We start from the raw sequence: 22,028 nt of genomic DNA, 5'->3' as shown, positions 1-22,028 counted from the left end.
GCGGCCAGGGCGGCGGCGGCGCGCGCCGATCCGCAGGGGCGGCGTCGCGACGCGCCAAACACCCGGCGCAGCGCCGCCGCGATCGGGACAGGCAAAGCAAATCAAACCACCGCTTAAAATGTAATACACATACAACTGTTTATTGAGACATATAAATCATCAGTCCTCTCAGAATTAATTGATAGACGATATACATCATAACAAGTCGTCGAGTTTTCGAAGCTGGCAACTCCGACCATTAATACAGTACAGTAACAGTCAGCGACGGCCGGCCGATTTGGATCACCCTGTGGCGGGCTTGCGAACAAGCACCACCACGCACAATCAGCTGGTTGGAGTAGTTGTAGTGAATGGCAATTTGTGTTACTAGTGATAGAATGTATATAATTCTAATACAGTATAATGTCAATTGATTAGCTACATCACACTAAAGATTAAAAGGACAGATCAACTTTGTTACAGTGTGTAGTACTGAAAGGGATATGCCGGGGAAGCAAAAAGCAAATCATCAATAAAATTAATCGATACAATTATTGTTAAATAAAAAAAATCATTAACCATGATATTGAGCCTAACATTGCAAATGAGTGTTTTAGCTGTAATATTTCTGTCTGGAGCTGAACTGTAATTGTTAATCCGGTGCCGGAAACAGAAGTATATGCTTTTAAACTCCTTAAATTACTGCTAAAATACATCACAATGCAAAAATGCATTTGCAGGAATAAAATATATAATTATATTATACATATAATAAAACTCACTCGTTTCATGAGCAACGGTCTTAGTCAGGACACTGCATGAACCGAGTGCAGTCCCTCCATGCCCTGCCCGATCGGTGATCGGCCACCGATCGCGCTAAACAGTGCCAAACCCATGCTTCTTCCATACAGTCAGTGTTTCAGTAAAACAGCCAACAGACGAATTTATTTAATTTACAAAACCACGATTATAACCGAATCTATGCAGTGATGTGACACCTGGGATGTCGGGTTGCAATTAAGTAATAAAAAGTAATAAAAAAAAACACAAGAAAAAATTAGAATAAAGTGCAGACTGTCCGTCCCATGTGTCGGGACGCCAACCTGCACCGAGACTATAACGACGGGCGACGTCCCTGCGATGTAACCTCCAGAGCAAGGGGACACATCACCCAAATAACATTAAAACATAATAAAAAAAAATAACTTATACAATTTAATTTTCAAAATGAATTTCAAACGATACAGTTAAAAAATTTAGAAAAATCCAACATGGCATACGAAGTAATCAAATCAACAAATTATTATTTAAAAAAAAACGAATGCAGATAGATATTATCAATGAATTAATAGTATGGGGACACCATCAGCTGTTGGGTTCCTCTATGTAGGGCGCAGGCGCACACCAGCAGGCACTAGAGGGTGCGCCCACCCTTGCCCAGACGTAGGGCCACTCGCACTCAGTCCCACCGTGGGCTGCACTGTCCTATCACTTAGCTCCAGGACCCGTACGAATCCTGGTACCACGCCTGCTGCTCTCCATTGACGTCCGCCCCCAGCGGCTGCTGCGGGAGGGGCTGGCTACCCCAGTTGCTCTGGTATCTGCGCTTTGTCTCCCCTTGGTTCTGGTGACCCCCGTCAAATTTCCGTTTACCTGCTAACACATTCTCAGCTACTCTTCTATCATCATCGAAACAATTGCAAGGAAAAGGAACACAACGTACACAACACAATTCAGGATTCAAGGTGGAAGAAGAAACTGACTGCTCTAACTCCATTCGCTGCATCACACAAAAACTAAGCACAACTTAACAAAACTGAAACTGAAAGGGGAATCGGTCAGGAGAGTTGGGTGAGGAAAAATTTTCCAGCACTCGGCGTTTGAATGAATAACTTACCTGGTAAACTTCCCTTGGCGCGGCCCACTCCCCCACGAGCGGTTTGGCGTGCTGCCCCACGGCCCCCTGCTACTCCTCCCCGGCCCGCTCTGTTGGCCGCCGCCCCACGGGCTGGGGGCCCACCGGCCCGGCCACGTGCCACCACCCCACGCCCACGGCCAGCCTGTCAACACACATCATCAATGCGAAATTTAAATCAAAGTTCCATGTGTTTTAATGTGTGTAAGTGCTCGGCGCAACAACTGTCGGTAACGGTTTTAAAATAAAATCAAACCAACAACAAAACACAACCGACGTAAAACACGAATCGATCTAGGTTGGATCCTTTCTACCACTTTTCAAAATGGATGAAGAGTGCTGGTCTACGCTGTTTCGATCGCATCTAATTTCCCAGACAGTTAGCAGAGTCGCTTGAAACTAAACAATATTTTAGATTATGTAACTGAAACGTTTTTCTGGGAATTTAACGTACGACTTTTAACATGACGCATACTATCAGCACTCAACAAGGAATTATGTGTCAAATGCATTAAAAACAGTGGAGCGGATGAGGTTCTCAAACATCACAGACGGTTTACTAGCACGTAAAACATTTGCAACATTTAGAAAAAAAAAATAATAACAAAGGAATGTGTTATTTCATTCGCATATTGTAACTTCTTATCGACGAGGAACCGGCAATTAAATAAACATTTTTTGTTTGCCTTTGAATCCTTTACCTGCATTTGTTGATAATAATTGATTATCATCCGCTGCACTGACATCCATGCAAAATACACAAAAGGTAGGTTTAATGGGAGAAAGGTAAATTGTTAGTGCGTATTCACAATTAACTGTACGAATGAGTTATGTGACTTGAAGTACAACACCAAAAAAGTACGCCCAGATTTATCACTGATAAAACTGGTTGAACCAAAACCTACGCCTACACATCCCGTAAAAATACCGGATGATCGATGTTTGATCCAATGAATCAAATTAATAGTACCTTACCCAGTTGAAATTGTAAAAATTAAACGTTTTAATTTAACACATAGTGTGGTAAGATACTATAAATCTGGGCCACATGAAAGGGATGGAACGTTGGGAAATGAAACATTTATTGGTAGAAAGGATTACAACAAACCTGATTCCCACTGCTAACTTCGTAGAACACGCTGGTCGAACTCAACGTGCCTCCTTCATCCAGTTCCTAAGTGTCAACATAAAAGTCAGTACCATCATTCTATGACAACACTTAGCACTGGTTGCCTTACTTTTTGACAAGTCTATGAATTGAAACGAATTGCACTGTAATTTAATTTAAATCCACTCGACAAAATGGCAAACAGTGCAGTTCGTTTCGCTTCTTCCTTAAAACCTATCAATATGCGGAAGCTCTAGAAAGGGTTATCCAAAATAAATAAATAATCAAAGAATGGTTTAAGATGGAGCATATGGGACCGCCTAAAACGGTCAAGCCAAGCAAAGCAAATTAACAAAAATAATAAAAAAATGATAAACAAAAAAGCAAAAGCTTCTAATAAGCACTATAAGCGGTAAAGCAAAGACAAAAAGCAGATGCAATATTTCAACGACATTGCTGTGACACGAAACATGGACAGAGACACAAGCTGCGGTCTTCTAGACACTTGCGTAAAGCTCAAATTAAAAAATATATGTTTATAATAATATGACAAAAATAATAATAATAATAATAATAATAGTGTGTTAGTGTCGGCGTGGCGGCGTCTCGTCCCTCGCCCCACTTTTGGATAACCCTGCAACTAAGAGCAGCGCATCATATCTGAGCCAGCCTACGCACGGGCTGGCCTTTTTTAAAACATCAACATTTTTCCATCATTGTCATCATGATCGATCATTATTATCATCGTCATCACGACATGTTTGTTCTCTCTCTGTTCATGTGTGTATATTCTCCGTCAGTCACTTTTCCCGGCGGCGCTGAATTTTGAAGTTGGCTCAGATATGATGGTGATTTGAATGTGGCAAGTGTACAGATTTTATTAGTCGACCATGCAAGCGGGCCGGGCAGTTAGGGGGTGTTAGAGGTGCGGCTCGTTAGTGGCAATTGCCGACACTGTGCCACAATCAAACTACCGCATTAATATTATAATAATAAAGGAGAAAATAAATTAGAAAAAAATAATAAAAAACAACAACGGTAAACAATTTCAATAGGCCACCCACCGGTTGTGGTTGCCGGCCTCTCCCTCGGGATTGCGTCGGCGCCGTCGGATAATCATAATAGTAATCTTCATACCGGTAATAGTCATCATAATATGGGTCACTGTAGCCGCCTCGATAATCCCCGTACCCGTAATAGTCGTAATCATAATCTATAAAAGACAATACAGTCCCAATTTAGCCAACTAGATCCAATCGAGATATTGCATGGAGGTTGTACTACTAGAGCATGCCGGGAAAAGAGTCAAGTAACGATTCTCGCCAATAATAATTTGCTTTTAATCACAATTACACAACACTACGCTAAATTTTTAATTTTCTTTATTGTAATCATCATCATGTTCAATGACACTGTTGTGGCACGCCGCTGGTGCGCCATCTCTACTTGTTCACTGTCAACTACTAGGCGTTTGGAGAGAAATTTCACAAAATAACAAGAGAATAAAGGTCAGTCCCTACACCACAGCATTTACTTACCCGCTTTCCTGGCTGTAAGCGCAACATTAAACAATAACAACAACAACAATAACACAAGTGAAAGGCAAATAGTAAAAAGAGAGACAGAGAGACTAGGAAATTTAAGACAACACATGCATGTTAGAGTCGGAGCCGCGTGCAATGCTGTACGATGCCCTTGCCTTGCGGTGCCCCCGGCTGCCTCATGCGCACTTCCTATCACTCCTACACTGAACACGCTCACACAGCACCATACACACCAACCCCTTTTTTCAACTAGCACAATTTTTTCTACTACGACAATAATTACGTTAATACATATTACAATCACTACATAAACTCTCAGACCTGGAATAAACAATGTTTTAATCGAAAAACAATATTATTATTTATTAATAAACATCAGTAGGTATTCCTCGTCAACTTGCAGTCAGTCTGAACAAAATCACATAAAAACACTTTACAAAACAAAAAATTCGTGTTAGTGGATTGCTGGAAATTTTAATGCTTGTTAAACAGTACGGTGGTGAGGGTGGTTAAAATTTAGCTAGTTACTGGTTAATTATGGGCAGCTGTAGTGCAGAACATTAACCATTACAGTTATTTTTCAAATGTTAATAAATAGGAACGTGTGCCTCACTGAATCATATTTGGTTCTCAACAACACAGTCACTACACAATAACCGCTTAACTATACTGAGAACGGTCATATACATAGATTTTTTATACATGTTGTGTTTTTTTATTCATACCATCTAAACAACAACCGATTGTAAAAATACTATTTAAATATTTTTGTTAAAAAATGAGTTTCAAATTTGCACGGCCCCTTGAACAGTGTGCCCAGTATAGTTCTAACTTACGGTCAGCTGAATAGTTTTTGCTTAAATGGAGTTTGGCATTCAATCACTTCCGCAAAGATAATGAAAAATCATGTTATGTTTTTGCTACGTCAGCGAATAATGAAAAATTAACTAATGAGTTCTTTTGTTAGTACAAAGATAAGTAAAATTGAGTCACATTCCATTATTTATTAACACTGTAAAAAGAATGAATGTATAACAACAAACAATGTTGTCTTATTAAGAAAATTTCATACAAGTATTAGCATACTTTCAAGTGTGGAATAGTTACTTGACTAACAAGCAGACTAAGGACCTCGTCTTATTAATAAAAATCGGAAAGTAATGTTTGCAGTACTTTCCAAACTTACCGTAATCCCCACGGCCCATCGGTCCTCTCATACCGGCACCGCTCCTCGCTCCCTGTCCAGGTGGTCCCCTCAGAGGCATAGCACCTGGCATCATTCTATCAACGACAAAAAAAGAACCAATCAAATTTATAATTCGCTTCCTGACTTTCACCCAGACACTCACCCTCCACGCACTTGCATCATTTGCATCATACGTCGTTCACGCGCTCTTAAAATTTCTTCCTTTTTCTTTTTATCGGACGGAGGTTTAGCTAACGATACTTCTATATTGGACCCGCCCATCTCTTTCCCATCTAATTCTTCCATGGCCTATTGAGAGAAAACAATCAACTTGTTATGTTACAACAATCAATTGTAGACATTACTTTAACGGCATTTTCCCGATCTTCAAAATGTATAAAGGCGTAATCTTTAATTTTTTTAACACGTTCTACTTTTCCATAGGCCTCGAACGCTTCTTTGAGTTTCTCTTCGCTGATTTCTTGCGTTAAATTTCGTACGTACAAGACTTTAACCTTCGACATGGTTTGTTCGTCTGGTTCTTCTTGTGGATCAGCCCAATCGACAATGATGTCACAACCCCAAACTTTGATTCGTCCAGTGCCCAGTCGACGCTTGGCCAACGAAGCGGCTTTGTGCGATTCATATTCTAGGAAACAGAAGCCGCGATTCTTCTTCTTGTCGTCCGGTGAGCTGTAGATGATGACTTCCACAAGGCCGGCTGTGTACAGAACGCGCGAATCGATTAAGAAAAGAAGATCGTGTGTTGGAGAGGCGCATTGTCAGGACGAGCACCAAAGTCCACTGCACCCCACCAGAGAAAAAATAAAAAAAAATACAGAGAAGAAGCTTGGGCTACTTGCACTGGACCTTGCCACCCTTCCGTGCTTGTAGCGGCCCTGCCCTACCCATTGCTCAGGCGCAGACTAACGCATTCCAGGGTTTAAGGGTATCTCAACTTACGTGCATGTTTGGAAAACTCTTCCAAGAGATCGTCTCGATCCCGGTTCTTTGGAATATAGCCCACAAATAACCGGTGATTGTTATAAGATATGGTTACGCCAATCTTTTTGCCTTTCCGTATCTCATAATCATTCAGCTGCAAGAACAGTGGAAGGGTAGCCAATTATGCCATGGGCAAAAGGGTGGGACGGGGCAGGAAAGGACTGAGCCCGGCAGCCGGCCGCCACTAGCTACTGATGCACTTTACCTGTTAATTTACCAAACTCTTCCAGTATCTCCTCTTTGCCTTTAGACTTTGGTATGTTGCCCACGAAAAGTCGGAGGTTCGGAACACTAATGTTAATTTTCAGGGTCTTGCCGGGTTTGATTTCGTGATTATCGAGCTGTGGGTCAAGAAATAAATATGCCAGAAGTCGATTTAGACACATCAAATCTTAAATTTAGCACGTGGTGCAGTCGGGCTGCTAGATGCCAAATAGCAATTCAAACAAAAAATAATAAAAAACGAACAAATCATTATACACGACATGCCAAAAAAACACGCTTCCACGTCACGTCCTCCTCGGCCAATCTTCCCAACGCTTGACTTTGATCCTTGTAACGAAGTTTGAAGAAAACTTTTGGTTAGCCGCCCGACAACTTGATACTAAACAAATCAATTTAGTTACCAAAATAGACAATTTTGCACAGGGACCATACAATGCATGTCTACTGGACAGGCATGCATAGGTTTTTATTTTTTATTATCATTTTAATTTTTTGAAAGAAACCCGCATTGCTGCCCGGAACCTGGAATGCTGAACTGTGCTCGAACACCACCGCTACACCCAAACCAAAATACACTACACCTGTGTGACTACCACTGACGTAACTAGGATCATCAACAAACAATAATAATTTTGCTTTACGCTACACAACTTTACTAATAAAGTGCACCTAATTACGACAGTGGCGACTACTGTTTCAATAAAATTTAGTACGATCCGGTCTCAATTTTGCCCCTTTTTGCAAAGAGGAGACCTGTAAAGGAAACAAATTTAAATCCAGCCAAACACACCAGTACTTCTCTAGAGCCAATCGCGACACCCGCACAGAGGCGCAGTGTCTGTCATCTCAATTTGGTCGCGTCAAGGGCTCTGATGGAGGAGAAAGCTACAGAGGGAGAGAAGTATGCTCCGTAGTCAGAGCCGCTGCAACAAAAGTGAGCACTAAATTGCCGGCTGTGACAACAGTTGGCACACATCACTATAAGAATTGCCAATCAAAAAAGAAACTTTCGGCTCAAGACCACCCGGATACCATCCCGATGCTCTCTTCGCCTGGACTCCAAAGGACAACGGTCCTCTGAAATCCACCAATTTTAAGGTCGCAAGGTGTAAAAGGGTGCAATTTCAAAAACTGTTCCTGTTTGGTCAGTTTTCAAAAAAAAAATGTATAAATATTACTTTCCAAAACGCTGTTAGGGCCTTCAAGACAAACTAACCAATCACCGATTTCAAACTGACTGGATACTATATTTTGTATAATAAAGTGTACACTACTACTCTTACTACTTGAACGCCCCTCTCCATCACCTCAATCATGACAAGTCGCTTCCGAACAGTGATTTCTACTCCACAATGCAAACACCACTCCCACTTACCTTTTGGACGGCTTGCTGGGCAGCATCACGTGTCGTAAACGTCACGAATGCATACCCTCTGTTGGTGCCGGTCATTGGGTCCATCATCAATCTCAAATCCCAAATCGTGCCGCAACCCTCAAACAGTGGGATCAATTCATCCTCGTACATATCCTTCGGGATCTTCCCGCAGAAGACTTCACAGCCGGCACCTGGAGGCGACCCATCCCATCCTGGCGGAGGACCTCCATACTTGCGTTGACCTACACATCCATAAATAAAAAACCAAAAGTTTTAATTATAATTCTACCAGTGGTGACATCCAACGTATATCCCGTCCTGTCCAAAATCTGCTTGATCTTCTCTTCGTCGGGTCCTTTGACAGGAGCGGGTGCAGGAGTTGTCGTCCCTTGACTCGAACCGGCGCGACTCTTCTGCCGATAGGTCTTCATAACGCCGCAAAGATAAGCCGATTTATTCGAGACATGTTCCAAATTCGAGTCCAGGAACTGGCCCAGAACGTTAAGGGCCCCATCGACGGGAAACTCCTTGAGAGCATCGAGAGCTCTCTCATCGAGGTCGACATGTGCTAGTTTTCCAGTCTTATAAATCTCGTCTAACTTAGCAGCCACCTTCTCATCGAGGCCATATTCTATTAATTTTTGATAGTCTTCGGTTCTCTCGGGTTCCCCTTCAATTTTCATTGGCTCTTCTGATAATTCACCATTTCCTTCGGCCATAGCTGCAATTTCAAGCAAATCTTGTAGGTGAGACGACATTTCGCGCCAAAAACAACGATAAACAATGCAACGTCTGGTCCTTGAATTTAGTAAAGCGACTTATATTTAGAAAGATCCGCAAGTACCGTGTGCTATTTGCATATTATTTGAATAGTTTTGATTTTATCGACGCGAGGAAAGATCTTAAATCAGCTACGCTATGTCCTGGAAACCAATTACGTAATTCTTTTTTAATATTGATTGACATCCCTTCACGAAATTCCAAGGCTACTCAATTAACGCAAATCTAAAAACGCTTGGAACGTAAAATAACCGCATCATTTAATTTATTGTTTTTATCTTTATTATTTGTTGTCAATTGGTGATTCACAGACAACTGTTACCATGGATATTATCATCATGAATGAGCAGAGTTTTAATTACACAAAACATTTAAAAGAGCATAAACAAAAATGTTGTACTCTCTTAATACATAAAACAACATTTATTATTACGCCGCCTCATTGTCTACCGAATTAACAAACTTTCAACAGGAAAACTACAACTGACTAAAAACCGGTTGAAAAATCAATGTGAACACACATGTTAAAGGGAGGAGAATCACGACTTGCTCGTATGCAAACTGTTATTTTAACCGACAATTACAGGTTGATGTCGGTATTACGTAATTAAAGAAGGTTTGTTGCCTCTGCGTGAAAATAACTACAGTTTTTCGTTTTTTTTCATTCGAATGTCAAATGTGAATTGTTGAGTGCTATTTTTACAACATTGGATTCCAGCCTAAATATTTTCGTTTGTATTCATACAAAAATACAACGTAAACATTACTCAGGTGGAATTTTTAAAAGCAAAAAAAATGGCTACAAATTCTGACCTCAAGAAAAAACTGTACAAACTCCAAACTTCTTGAACATTGGCTTTTCACAGATTTATGTAATTTTTTCCAACTTTCTGGTGCAATACTAAATCAAATCCTACCTTTGATACTTACGAAGATACGCATTTCTGATAAAAAAAACTTTTTTAACATCTTAAAATCACCACGTTTTAGTCAATATTAGCAAAAAATGGTTTGCAAATTTGAAATCTGCAGAAAAAATTACTCAAGGTGGTGTTTATTATTTTTTCCCTGTGTGGAAAAAAAATAGTATATTTCGTATTTTTGTGATTTCGGACTTTGGACAAAAAAAAGACTAAAAACCCATCAAACAAATAATTCGAAATTCGGAAATGTACATTTAAAGTGTCTCACGACAATACAATTTCACATGAGTTCTCTCGGCAATAAGCCAAATCATGAATCATGCACTTTATTTTCTTTCTGGAATTCCCCATTTTAATTTCTTTCAATCATAATTAACCGACATTTAGAGGCAAGGCAAACAATTAGTAATTACAAATTTTCTCATTACTACAGTAAATGTAACACGCCGTTCAGAAAGACAATTTTAGGCAATTACACCAAAACCAATCATTTAATATTAAAAATCCATGTGCAAGAATCTCACAGAGGCAACAATATTAAACTGTTCAGAACAATTTTACGAGGATTTAACTATAATTACAGAAAATGAAAAAAGAACTTACAGTTTTCGTTGAATTATCACAATTGTCAAATTTGACAAAAGGCCTACGATAAAACAAAAATATTTGACCAAGAGAATGAATACACCCGTCAAATCGAAAAATCTTGACGCACTGTACCTTGTGATTTTTGCGAATTTCCGGTTCGCCGGCAATTTCGATTTTCCCGCGCAAAAACGGTCGAGTTGCGCACATACCGTCTACCGACCGGCTTTTTGTTAACGGCGAATAAACAACGTTCCCAATGCTCAAATCAGCGAAATAAAGCCGTTATTGAAGCTTTTCAATATATAAAAAAAACCATCAGCAAAAGCAATCTACACACTACCGGCATCTACAATAAAATCACAACTACTCAACCATTGTCGTACGACAACAAAACAACTGATTAATGCACCCAACCAGCAAGTCCAGACACTGGCCCGTCAAAGGGTCGCAACCCAGACCGGTGGAACCTTACCCTTTGTAACGCAATTTTAAACGCACACAAAATTTACACAAAAAACCCTAAAAATAACATAAACTTTATATAATTTAAAATGGCGGCCGTGACTGCAATGGCTACGTCAACGTGACCCGGGTAACACGGCGATGCGCAACTGTTCGGCCGCCAACCAATGCGCGTTCCGCGATATAAAGCCCGTATCACACTTGCACTCACAACCGAAATTATTTTTATTATCATCGGCCGATTTCTTTCTTTCTTTTTCTTTTTTATTTTATCGACCTCGGCCGCCTGTTGCTAAAACAAAGACGCAATTCGCGCGGACCACCGCCCCCTTTCGCATTTTCCGCCGCTGCTAAAGGCGGCGTCACACCGACGGGAAATGGACGCCGCCAGGTGGACGCGCTTCCGTTGCTATGTGAGCGACGCTTCACTCGCGCAAAGAAAAAATCAAATCCGTTGCCGTTTCCACTAAAAATAGGTACCTACCACTCACTTCGAACTTATGCAAATCACTTCACACTTTAACAAACACAACAAACATCGTTTCAAAATAAAAAGAAACACACTTAGGTTTAACAAAACTAGTAACTAGATTGCCCGTTAAAATTAACAATAAATAAAGACGAAAACTTAAACACGAACTTAATTTGGTCCTAGAGTTTCTGCGAAAAATTTAACGAATTTCGGGTTTTGATGTAGTATACCGACTCCCGCGGTGTAATGCAATGTGCACTCTGCAGATTCCGTTGTTTTGCAAGCCGTCTAGTCGGCGCGTACTTGCTGCATTCAGGTTGCGAGCCAGCCAACGGACATGCGCCTTTCGCGCTCAAATTGCAAACCAAACCAGTCTGGCATTTCGTACATTCTTCAAATTGCCTCCTATTCACGGCCGCATTTAACGATCAACCAAAAATCTTGACTAAAAATTGATAAATGTCATTAAACGTCAATTGGCCGCCGCCCACTGCGACCATCAGACGAAATAACGGTACTCTCCTTTCAAGGACATGCTAAATGAACCGCCAATTTAACAACGCTAATTTATCGAGATTATCAAATAATTATTTAATGAAATAGGCTCCCACGGTGGTGGTGATTTAAATTTCGCAAAGAACCACCATCTCCGATTTTGCGAATATTCCGTTCGGATGGCGGCCGAGCGAGCTGTTCCCGCCACTATACATGGCGCAAACAGGTTATTCTAGATTTATTCCCCGTATAAAAACTTAATTTCCAAAGGGGCGGAGGCGGTTAAAAATCTTATAAACTGGTTTGTGTGTGCTCAGAATACCAACGGCGGCTCGTCGTGGCAAGCAGAGGTTTATTTTCATTCACTTCCACCGGCAAGAATCGACTATTTTCATATTCAAGGACGTATTCACCAAATGGTGATTCGCAAGTCGAAAAATTGGCTCAAAATGAGTTAAGGATTTTTCTTCAGAGAAAAAAAAAGTGGTTGAAATAAAGCAAACAAGTTTCAGACGAATACATTTTCATTTACCTTCACCTTGAAAGATCAAAAATTTAATGATTCATTAGATACGTTTATGATTGTATACCAACAGCCAAGCTTAAGTTATACGAGCAGGTATTTAAAATTTTTGATTTATCTGAGTTTTGTCAAAAAACACAAATATAGACGATAATGAAGGTATTCTTGCATGAACGTCCTCTGAAATTTGTAAAATTGGCAAAAATCCGATCGCGAATTTGCTTTCTGCCAGCCTAAAAATTTTCGTAAAATGTTCCGTTCAATAATTACTATTAAGTCATCGAACATGATGACGTTGCGTTCGTTAATATGTCTATTAAAGCATCAAAATGGAGCCAAATTATAAAAACTATTTACTGTTTTTATCATTTTTATGCGGACCTATTATCAGCTCTGACTACTGATCTGATGGTTTATTTAGGGAGCAATTTACCCGGTTTCCCATAGTGAAAGTTGTGTAAACTTAATAAATATTAATTACATCGCAGAATTAATATTTTTTTGAGGTAAAGCGACAACAGTTAAATAAAACTGTTAAATTTTAATATTATTTTTTACACAAAAATAATTAAAAAACCAAAAAAAAATAAAAATAAACGTAGCATGACATGCAGATGACGCAATAAAAAGCCTCTCAACAAGTCTGTCGTTTTCTCCTCATCTGCATCAGATAATGCCGTATTACATGCTAACGCGAGTACACCTTTTAGGCAATAATTATCGAAAATAATTCGTAAAAGAATTCCCTAAACACCTGCACTTGAAGCCTGACGAAAAGTAGGTGTCCCAACAAACCAAACGATTAGAATCTTTCCCATCATAAACCCCTATAATTTTTAATACACAAAAAAGAACAGGTTCGAGCGATTGTATCAAATAACAAAACACCCCGGCGACGTGGTGCTCCTCCCTCTCGACACATTTAGCCATAGTATTATTTTTGCGCCATGTGGGTGTGGTAATACACTCACTCGTATCATAATGTATTTGCCCGATTTAGAAAATAAATGATAATAATAATAAAATCGTGGCACCGCCACTGGCCTTGCAAAAGCATGGCGATGTTCGTCGCATGTCCGCTAAACCGAAGAAGAAGGACAAGAGAGAGAGTGCGACGGACGCGCCAGCTGGCTTGCAAAATCCCCCTTGGTCCCGCTAACACACCAAGCACTTGCCAAATGTAATCGCGAGGTGCTGCCAGCCAGCCAACAAAAGGGTTGCTTTCGCTCTAGGTACTGAGAGAAGACCGATCATCCTGCGTGTGACCGTGCTGATTTTTCATACTACTATAATAAGTCTTTGCGTAACGGCCATCCGGACGGGGACCTCCTTTCTTTGCTGCTTTCGTCCTTCCACGGACGAAGGTTCCGCGAAAACAGTGGCGGACCCCTCGTTTTTTCATAATTGATAGACGCTCATTATGTGGGAATTGGATGCAATTATGTAGAAAGTTTCCAACCCACAAATTAAACAAAATTAAGCCTCTGGCATCTTCATTTAAAAAACATTTTGAATACCACACAATCAAAAACTAAAGCGGAAATATTAATTAATTAATGCTTCTGCTACCTTTACAAAGTATTAGCAACAGAACTGTCTAATTTGAGATTTCTTTAACTCCCTCTGTTAAAACAACGATAACAGTGTTCCCATTTGTTCGAAAATAATTTTTTTTTGTATTTTTTACAGTAATAAAGCAATAATAAATCATACATTTTCATAAACTTGGTCATATTAATTTTTTTTTCTTTATTTTGGTCCTTTTAGAACGTAACCTACTTGTAAATCTATTTCTATTTCTTTTTTTATCTATTTCTTGTAGTAATGACACCTTATTTAACGAAGTCTGCAGCTGAAATCTGTTACCAAAAAATACATACAGAAGAATAAAACTTGAAAATTTAAACTATAATTGGATTTTTAGAGAGGAAATACCCGACTTAGCTATTAGCTTGGTATAAATCGTGAAACCCTGTAGCAGCAAGCCTGTAATTGCCACAAATCAAAGAAAAAAATTAAAAATCGGAGTCCATTAGTGAGAAATATTAAGTTAATTAGCTCGAAATGTCACTAAACGACTAAACTAAATGTGAATGTTACTTCAATTCATTTAGCAAAAGGTTGTTTGAATTTAATTAGTTTATTTTTTTTAAAGAATAACTATCAATGATTTTGTAAAAATAATGTTCAATGTTCAATTTATTGTCTTGTAAAAAAACAAATCGCTATCTTAAGAGATATTTGATTCCAAGCTTTTGATGGTTTTCGTATAAATTTCATATCCGGCGTTTTATATTTCAAAATTTTTCGCGTGTAATCGGTTGATGTTGCTTAAAAAACCAGGAACACCACTGACCCAGTGGCAGCATCTGGCCAAGTTCACCAAATTATAGGATGAATCTGAACGTTGTCAACGACCGACCGGTTAGCTGGACCACTTGTTTCATTTTTCGTTTCGGAGGGCAGAATTGGTAGATATATGGGCATGTGGTTTGTCATCGCGGCTACTTGTCATCGATTCGGGGAGATTCAAAAATAAAGAGGAAGGATTTATCGTTTTAAAGTAAATAACCTTATCGCGCTACTACAGAGGAAGTGCTATAACTACTATTATACCCATTTATTTATTTTGCTTCTACATGTTTGTAAAGTGTACCCAACAACAAATAACGAATTTTTCGGAAATTTCACAACATACTAGAGATAAAGGCGTATTAACTTATTTAACTATCAATTTTTATTTTAGCTAAAGAGTTTGAAATAGTTTGATATTTTTTTCAATAAAATAAAAGGAAGTGAGACAAACTGATAAAGATAAAACGCCAGCTGACTTTCAGGCAAATGGCAAAAATTTAAATAAACGGCGTAAAACCGTGTTACGTTTTCCGCATTTTCATAAATTGTCACACATTCGCGAACACGTCTTGTTTTCAATCATTCTCCCTATCCACTAATTTTTTTAGTTAGTGGGCAAGAATAACAGTTAATTTAAAAGCCGTTGCGTTTGAGTGTATCTAATAAAATTGCCATTCCAATAAGTCATCAAATAGTCTGGCTGGCCTCTCAATATAATAATCTGCTGGTGATGCTGTATAGACATCACAGTTGGGTCTACCCCACGTAGTGTGTCTTAATTCAGTACATTCACCTTTAACGAACTTTCCGCAACTTTTATAGCGACGCAGACGAGACAGTTTATACGCAACTGGACCACGACAGACCGGTCACATCACGTGTGCGTATTTGCAAAAAAGGATCACGCATAATCGTGGAAGGATGATGATACGCACATTTTGCACATCGCCCATTGTTCCCCCTTTGAGATGGTGTGCGAAACGACTAGTGGGGAAGTGTGGAAATTTTTTCAAATTTGCACAACCCAACAGATATCCGTTTTGAAATTCAATAGTGGAAGAGGAGACAACAAGAGGGAAGGAAGCTCCTCACGAGAACGCACTTTCAAGTTTTCACGTGCATTTTTATATTTTTCTATATAAATTCATACCCTTGTTGTTCATTGCAAATGCAATGTTGTTTTTCAAGAATAACAGCCAAAGCTTTGTCAAAACATTGTGTTTAATTTACAGCCGCGCATTTTGGCACGATTTACATTTGAACAACGACGTTCTGCTTTGTTGATTTCTAATGTTATTTAAATGTCGGTTTTATGAAATGTAACAAGAATTCTGCAGTCCGAGAGGAAAAGGAGTTTACGTATTCCCGCAGTTATTAATTTATGTATAAAGCAATTTACTTAATGATCCATACAATTTAAAATGAAATTGTTCAAGTAAATAAATAAATATTGAAATATGTGAAGCAATAAGGAAGGAACTACAACCCAAAGCCCATCATAGCAATTCATAAAAAAATAAAACAAATAAAACTAAGTAATAATAACGGTTGTATCGGTTATCTCATGTATTTGTGTTATTACTGTTATTAGTAATTATGATTATACCTATAATTTTGTACAGATGTAGTGCTCACAGAGCGAGTTTAAAGTAATGCATAAAATTCGTAATTCTTTTATTTAAAAAAAAAAACAAACAAAAAACTTAGCATTTTAATTGAGCTCAAATTTGACCTCTGATTGGATCAGTCATGGCGATCAAAATGGCGGAGCCATAATGTCACAGGATTTTTTATATGAAAGGATATAATTGTACTTCTTTCGTTATATTATTTGTCTGAGCATAATTTTTTATGATTATCGAAAAAAAATTGTTAGCGTTGAAAATATTGTTTTTATTTAGCTTTTTACCGCATGAAATTTAACCAGAATTGAGTAAAATTTAATGATAATTGTTAAAATAGCACTTTCAAATAACAAAAAACACATTTTAATAAAAATAATATTTAGCTGCATCCATATACTTTTTAATCACCTTATCATATCATTATCACATGCATTTTAGTGCTCAAATTTCATAAAAAAAATTAAAAAACAAAACCAAAAAAATAAAGACTCACAGCTAATAAAGCTTTGTGTAAGAAGAATAATGCAATTCAGAAAAAACTTATAAATTTTCAAGTGCACACCTGCACCAAAGCAACTTATTATGCGATCGATTTCATCTATTTTAATAAAACATCTCAATCGATCGTAACCGACAACAAATAACAATACAGCTGCAAAGAACACAACTTGTATACGGTGTATATTTGGCTGTCTACGTTAAACCTTAAATTCCCAACTGGGGAAACACCCATTTGCCCACTTGTTGACCACCAATCGCCCACACAAATGATGGTAAACAACCATTGGTGGGGGTAGCCGATGAGTGTACCTGCAACGTTCGGTGGGCAGGGCAGGTTCTAACGTAACCTAAGATTTAAAACCGTCAAAACAAAGCAAAACCACCCCTAAAATCGCCACCCCCCAAAGACAATGACGTGCTAATCGTACAAGTGTTGTTGTTTAGACGAAAAAATGTGGCGTTTTTGTGCTTTATGTGTGTGTTTACTCGCACTGGGTGTGATCGCCCAGTACGAATGGCAAGCAAGGGATGCCTATGATGAGGTGCGTCGAGCCATGGACCGAGTGAATAAATACAATTGTGAGATTCAACATGTTGGAGATTTGTATCTGCCGGAAACGTCCGTATCCCACATTCCCGATATTAAGGATGTCAATATTAATCCCGTTTTTCCCAACCGAACCCAACTGCTCCACATTCACAATATGGCACTGAGTCGTGCCTTCTTCTGGAGTTACATCCTCCAGAGTCGATTTATTCGACCGGCTATTAACGACACCTACGACCCCGGAATGATGTACTATTTCCTCTCCACCGTGGCCGACGTCTCCACCAATAACCACGTCAATGCTAGTGCTATTTATTTCGCCCCCAACATGTCGTACTCATCGTCATACCGTGGCTTCTTCAACAAGACGTTCCCTAGGTTTGCACCAAGGACATTCCGCGCGGATGATTTCAACGACCCTATCCATTTAGAACGTATTTCCACTTTGAATACGTTCACTGTGTATGATTTAGGGGCAATTAAACCCAATACTAGCGATGACTATACTTCAGATTTTTACCGAATTAATGAATGGTACAAAAAGTGGTTGCCTGATCGTGTTTTTGATAGACATGACACCAAAACGACTTATCAGATTTATATCAGATATGCAAACAATACGAATGAAACGTTTACGTTTCATGGACCACCTGGTGCTGATGAAAGTCCAGGGCCTGTTCAATGGACAAAACCGTATTTTGATTGCGGGAGATCTAATAGATGGTTGGTGGCGGCTGTTGTGCCAATTGCCGATATTTATCCAAGGCATACAGGGTTTAGGCATATAGAATATCCCACGTAAGTTTCAGGAAATATAAAAGATACTTGTCTTTGATAGCAACAGGAAATGTAATTATTTTATCATTAGGGGATGTCCCTTTTAAAAACACATTAAGAATAAATGATCCAAAATAATGATTTACGAAGTAAATCCATCGTAAAGAGCACATCAAAATCTATAAGACAGAATAGGTTTCATTTGATTTTAAGACACTTTTAAAATTAGTCATTTTGTAGGGGGGGTATACTACTTTTAAAAAAAAAATTTTTATTTTCTTAATTGTGGCTAAACTATTCGAAAAACTGGAACTATTTTGATCCATACCTATGCAAAATGATCCGGGGAATCGATTGGCATCGAGAAAATTGCCAAATTCCCAATAGTTTTTTAGTTATGAATTTTTTAAAATTTTACCAATTTTTGCATTTATCAGCAATTTGCTCGAAAACTATTAGCCGGAGAACAATAATTTTTTTTGAAAAAAATAGGTAATTTAAAGAGCTTTCCAACGATAATACACTTCATGGGGTTATCTCTAATAATTCCGGAGCTATTGCTTGAGAAATGTTCCGGGTACCCAAAACCGACAAAAACTGCGACGAAAATTGAAAAAATCAAACATCAAAAAATCGAACATATGGACTTTTTGTGGACTTTTAACAACTTTAGTGGGTTGCTAAGACATATAGAAGTCCATAAAAATTTGCTTGAGTGAGTTTAAAAAAAAATTTTTTTTCATCACTTTGAAGGAAATTAAAAAAAAAAAGAAAATTTTAAATCTCGTGAAAAGTTGGTATAATACAGAAAATGAACCGCTGAATTCAATGGAACAAACCGCATTGCTCTACGACTTTTAGTTTTCGAGTTATGAATTTTTTTGTTGAATAAAACTTTCCACTATAAAATGGCTACCCTAATTTTAAACAAAAAAATTAAATTTTTAAATCTTGTAAAAAACCGATATAATTAAATTAATTAAACGAATATTTTTGATCAGTTACACTGCTGTTTCTGTGGTTGAAATGGACTACGAACGTATCGACATCAACCAATGTCCACCCGGTCTAGGGAACAAAGAAGGTCTTAACATGTTTGCAGACACGGCCCGATGTAAAAAAGAAACAACCGAAGTATTAAATCACTCATTTCCACCAACAATTTTCTAAAAGATTGTTTTTTTTCCTAGTGCGAACCGATTCACGGTTGGGGCTTCCGGAGAGGTGGTTATCAGTGTCGTTGCAAACCCGGTTATCGTCTCCCTATGCAAGTCCGACGTCCCTTTTTGGGAGAAATAGTCGAACGTGCAACGGCAGAACAATACTACAACGGTTTTGACTGTCTTAAAATCGGATGTAATTAATTTAACATCAACTAAGTTCAAACGAAAAAAAAAATCGTATTATTTTACAGGGGTTCAAAAATTACCGGTTCAGTGGGAAAAAGCAAGTTCGTCGGTCCGTAACCACTACCTCGATAAATACCGGGAGTATCGTTATCCTGTCTCAGGACCTGAGGCTTTACACCAACCCAAAATCAACATCCACAAATCACTCGATTTCATTTTGGGCATGAATAAGGATAATTGCAAGAATTACAACAAGGACGATTTAATTTTATACGGCGGTGTCGAATACGGCGCTTATGAGTTTTTCCAAAACGAAGCCAAAATGGCCTTACGACTTGCAAATTTCATTAGTGCCTTTTTACAAGTCAATGACCCTACTGAAGTTTATTCGGGGAAACGAGTCCCTGATCGACCGCTAACAGAAGACGAAATGATTGGCGAAACTTTGGCCCTTGTTATGGGCAATAGCCGAATTTGGTCGGCTGGTACTTATTGGGAACGAAACAAATTCACAAACCGCACACTTTTCGCACCATACGCCTACAAAACGCAACTAAACACGCGAAAATTCGCAGTTGAGGACTTGGCCCGACTCAACAAATCTGGTAAAAAAAGTTTACAAACTCCAATTTTTATCGAACGTCTGATAATTAATAATTATAAGCATGTTTGGGTGAAAAAATCACTAGAACCATTTTTTGGCAAGTCACAAATGTTAATTCACCGTGTTTTCAGACGAAGTCTATTTGAATAAACCCTGGTTTTTGAAATTGAAACAACGCTGGTTGACCAACTTTGACAGTCTCGAAAAATATTACATGAAAATAAAAATTCGCTTTAACGAAACGGGCGAAACGACAAGAAAGTACGAACGCTATCCAAACTTCTACAGAGGGGCCCAATTAAAGCACGGCTTATGGACCGAACCGTATTACGATTGCGATGGTAAAAAACCCATGTGGAAGATTAAATACGCGGCACCGTTTTTCGGTTGGGACAGTCTAAAAGTCAAACTCGAATTCAAGTAAGTTATCACGCAAACATTCCGTAATCTAATAAAAAAATTGCAGGGGCGTGGTCACCGTATCAATGGATTTGTTAAAACTTGATATAAACCAATGTCCCGACAGATATTACGTTCCAAACGCCTTCAAAAACACACACAAGTGCGATTTGCGAAACTCATATGTAAGTTTTTTTTATTGTTTCGTAAGTATGGTGTTATAGTGACGATTTTTTCAGTGTGTTCCGATTTTGGGCCGTGGATTCGAAACAGGCGGCTACAAGTGTGAGTGTAAGCAAGGTTACGAATATCCGTTTGAAGATCTCATCACTTATTACGACGGCCAAGTGTTGGAAGCCGAATTTAGTAATTTAGTTGATAATAATGAGACACGTTTTGACATGTTCAAGTGTCGCTTAGCTGGCGCTAGCAGTGTTCAAGTTAGTATCGTTACAGTTTTGTTGCTGATATTTGTTAGTTTCGGTTTGTATGGCAGAAGTTGAAACCAATGACTTGAAATCCAAGGCCTTTCAAGTGCCTTATTGATGATATTTTATAGTTTTACCGTCCATTTTCAGTTGTAGTTGTAGGTTTTTGGTACAAAAAATATTTTGTATGTTATATTGTGTACTTGTTGTGCACTTAATCGTACTATAGGCCGTGTTGCAATTTGTTGGGCGATCGTGAGTTGTGTACGTGTACATATTTTTGATATTCTTTTTATTCCTAAGTGCACAATTGAACAAGAAATTGTTCAATTAACCGATTTTTTTATTACTGTTTTATTAATTTCTCCGTCCGTTATTTTAACAATCTGATTACAATAATTTAAGTTTAATAAACGATTTTACAAGAAAATCTTTTTCATTTCGGTGAGATCGTGGGCTTTGAGTTCGATTAAAAAAAGTTTCAGTTCCAGGGAAACTAAACCTCTTTCAAACACAATTTTCTAATGTCAAATAAGGCAGAAAAACGGCCCTAAAACCCGGCTTGCGACCGACCAAAGCGCCAAATTTCTACAAAAGCATCTAAACTACACTATTCACTTACCAAAAAATTTGATCTTGGTAAAAAACTTTTGAAAAATCCTCTCGTTTTGAATTTATTTAATGAGCATTGTCACAAAATGTACTACACAATTTGTTTTGTTACCCAAACAACAACAAAAAACACACTTCAATTCAGATATTTTCCTCCAAATAATTGTAAATGTACTGCAACACTAGCACGAACACGATGTAAACGGCCAGAAAAAGCACACAATAGACGGCAAAAATGTAGCCCAGGATTT

The 22,028-nt window shown here is 38.5% G+C and overlaps 2 protein-coding genes across 19 annotated transcripts; one reads left to right on the top strand and one right to left on the bottom strand.

Moving 5' to 3' along the window:
• Positions 1-113: 113 nt before the first annotated feature.
• Positions 114-21,947, bottom strand: Syp (Syncrip). Of its 18 annotated transcripts, none has more exons than XR_001574514.2 (12): positions 11,575-11,857; positions 8,627-9,058; positions 8,338-8,579; positions 6,943-7,078; positions 6,098-6,453; positions 5,896-6,041; positions 5,733-5,827; positions 4,067-4,215; positions 3,003-3,068; positions 1,877-2,039; positions 1,703-1,801; positions 1,495-1,632 (listed from the first exon to the last, which is right to left on the bottom strand). XR_001574514.2 is itself a non-coding variant. In XM_064356029.1 (11 exons), exons 2-11 carry the CDS (start codon positions 9,054-9,056, stop codon positions 1,472-1,474), a joined length of 1,947 nt encoding a protein of 648 aa, XP_064212099.1. In that variant the 5' UTR covers positions 9,057-9,058; positions 21,788-21,947; the 3' UTR covers positions 114-1,471. The 18 variants fall into 18 exon arrangements, 14 of the variants coding, with proteins under 14 accessions (XP_064212099.1, XP_015832900.1, XP_015832901.1 ...); XR_010333657.1 differs by having other exon boundaries at positions 1,501-1,635; XM_064356029.1 differs by lacking the exons at positions 1,703-1,801; positions 11,575-11,857 and adding an exon at positions 21,788-21,947 and having other exon boundaries at positions 114-1,635.
• LOC662535 (uncharacterized protein) lies at positions 17,326-21,595 on the top strand. Its single transcript, XM_968625.5, has 7 exons — positions 17,326-18,406; positions 19,387-19,519; positions 19,576-19,741; positions 19,800-20,339; positions 20,470-20,758; positions 20,805-20,922; positions 20,977-21,595. Exons 1-7 carry the CDS (start codon positions 17,514-17,516, stop codon positions 21,238-21,240), a joined length of 2,403 nt encoding a protein of 800 aa, XP_973718.2. The 5' UTR covers positions 17,326-17,513; the 3' UTR covers positions 21,241-21,595.
• Positions 21,948-22,028: the final 81 nt, after the last annotated feature.

The sequence above is a fragment of the Tribolium castaneum genome, chromosome 4 (genome assembly GCF_031307605.1).
Source record: "Tribolium castaneum strain GA2 chromosome 4, icTriCast1.1, whole genome shotgun sequence".
Classification (NCBI taxonomy): Eukaryota; Metazoa; Arthropoda; class Insecta; order Coleoptera; family Tenebrionidae; genus Tribolium; species Tribolium castaneum.
The sequence above is the reverse complement of the archived record's forward strand: the minus strand, read 5'-3'. Positions and strand labels throughout refer to the sequence as shown.

Bases quoted from the DNA above. Each gene is read 5' to 3' on its own strand.
- Syp (XM_064356029.1), bottom strand. From the start codon at position 9,056: ATGGCCGAAGGAAATGGTGAATTATCAGAAGAGCCAATGAAAATTGAA. The intron at 6,454-6,942 runs GTAAAGTGCATC...TTCTGTACACAG, and splicing joins AGAGTTTGGTAAATTAACAG to CCGGCCTTGTGGAAGTCATC. The intron at 1,636-1,876 runs GTAAGTTATTCA...AGAATGTGTTAG, and splicing joins CGCCAAGGGAAGTTTACCAG to CAGGTAAACGGAAATTTGAC.
- LOC662535 (XM_968625.5), top strand. From the start codon at position 17,514: ATGTGGCGTTTTTGTGCTTTATGTGTGTGTTTACTCGCACTGGGTGTG. The intron at 20,340-20,469 runs GTAAAAAAAGTT...CCGTGTTTTCAG, and splicing joins GGCCCGACTCAACAAATCTG to ACGAAGTCTATTTGAATAAA. The intron at 20,923-20,976 runs GTAAGTTTTTTT...CGATTTTTTCAG, and splicing joins GCGATTTGCGAAACTCATAT to TGTGTTCCGATTTTGGGCCG.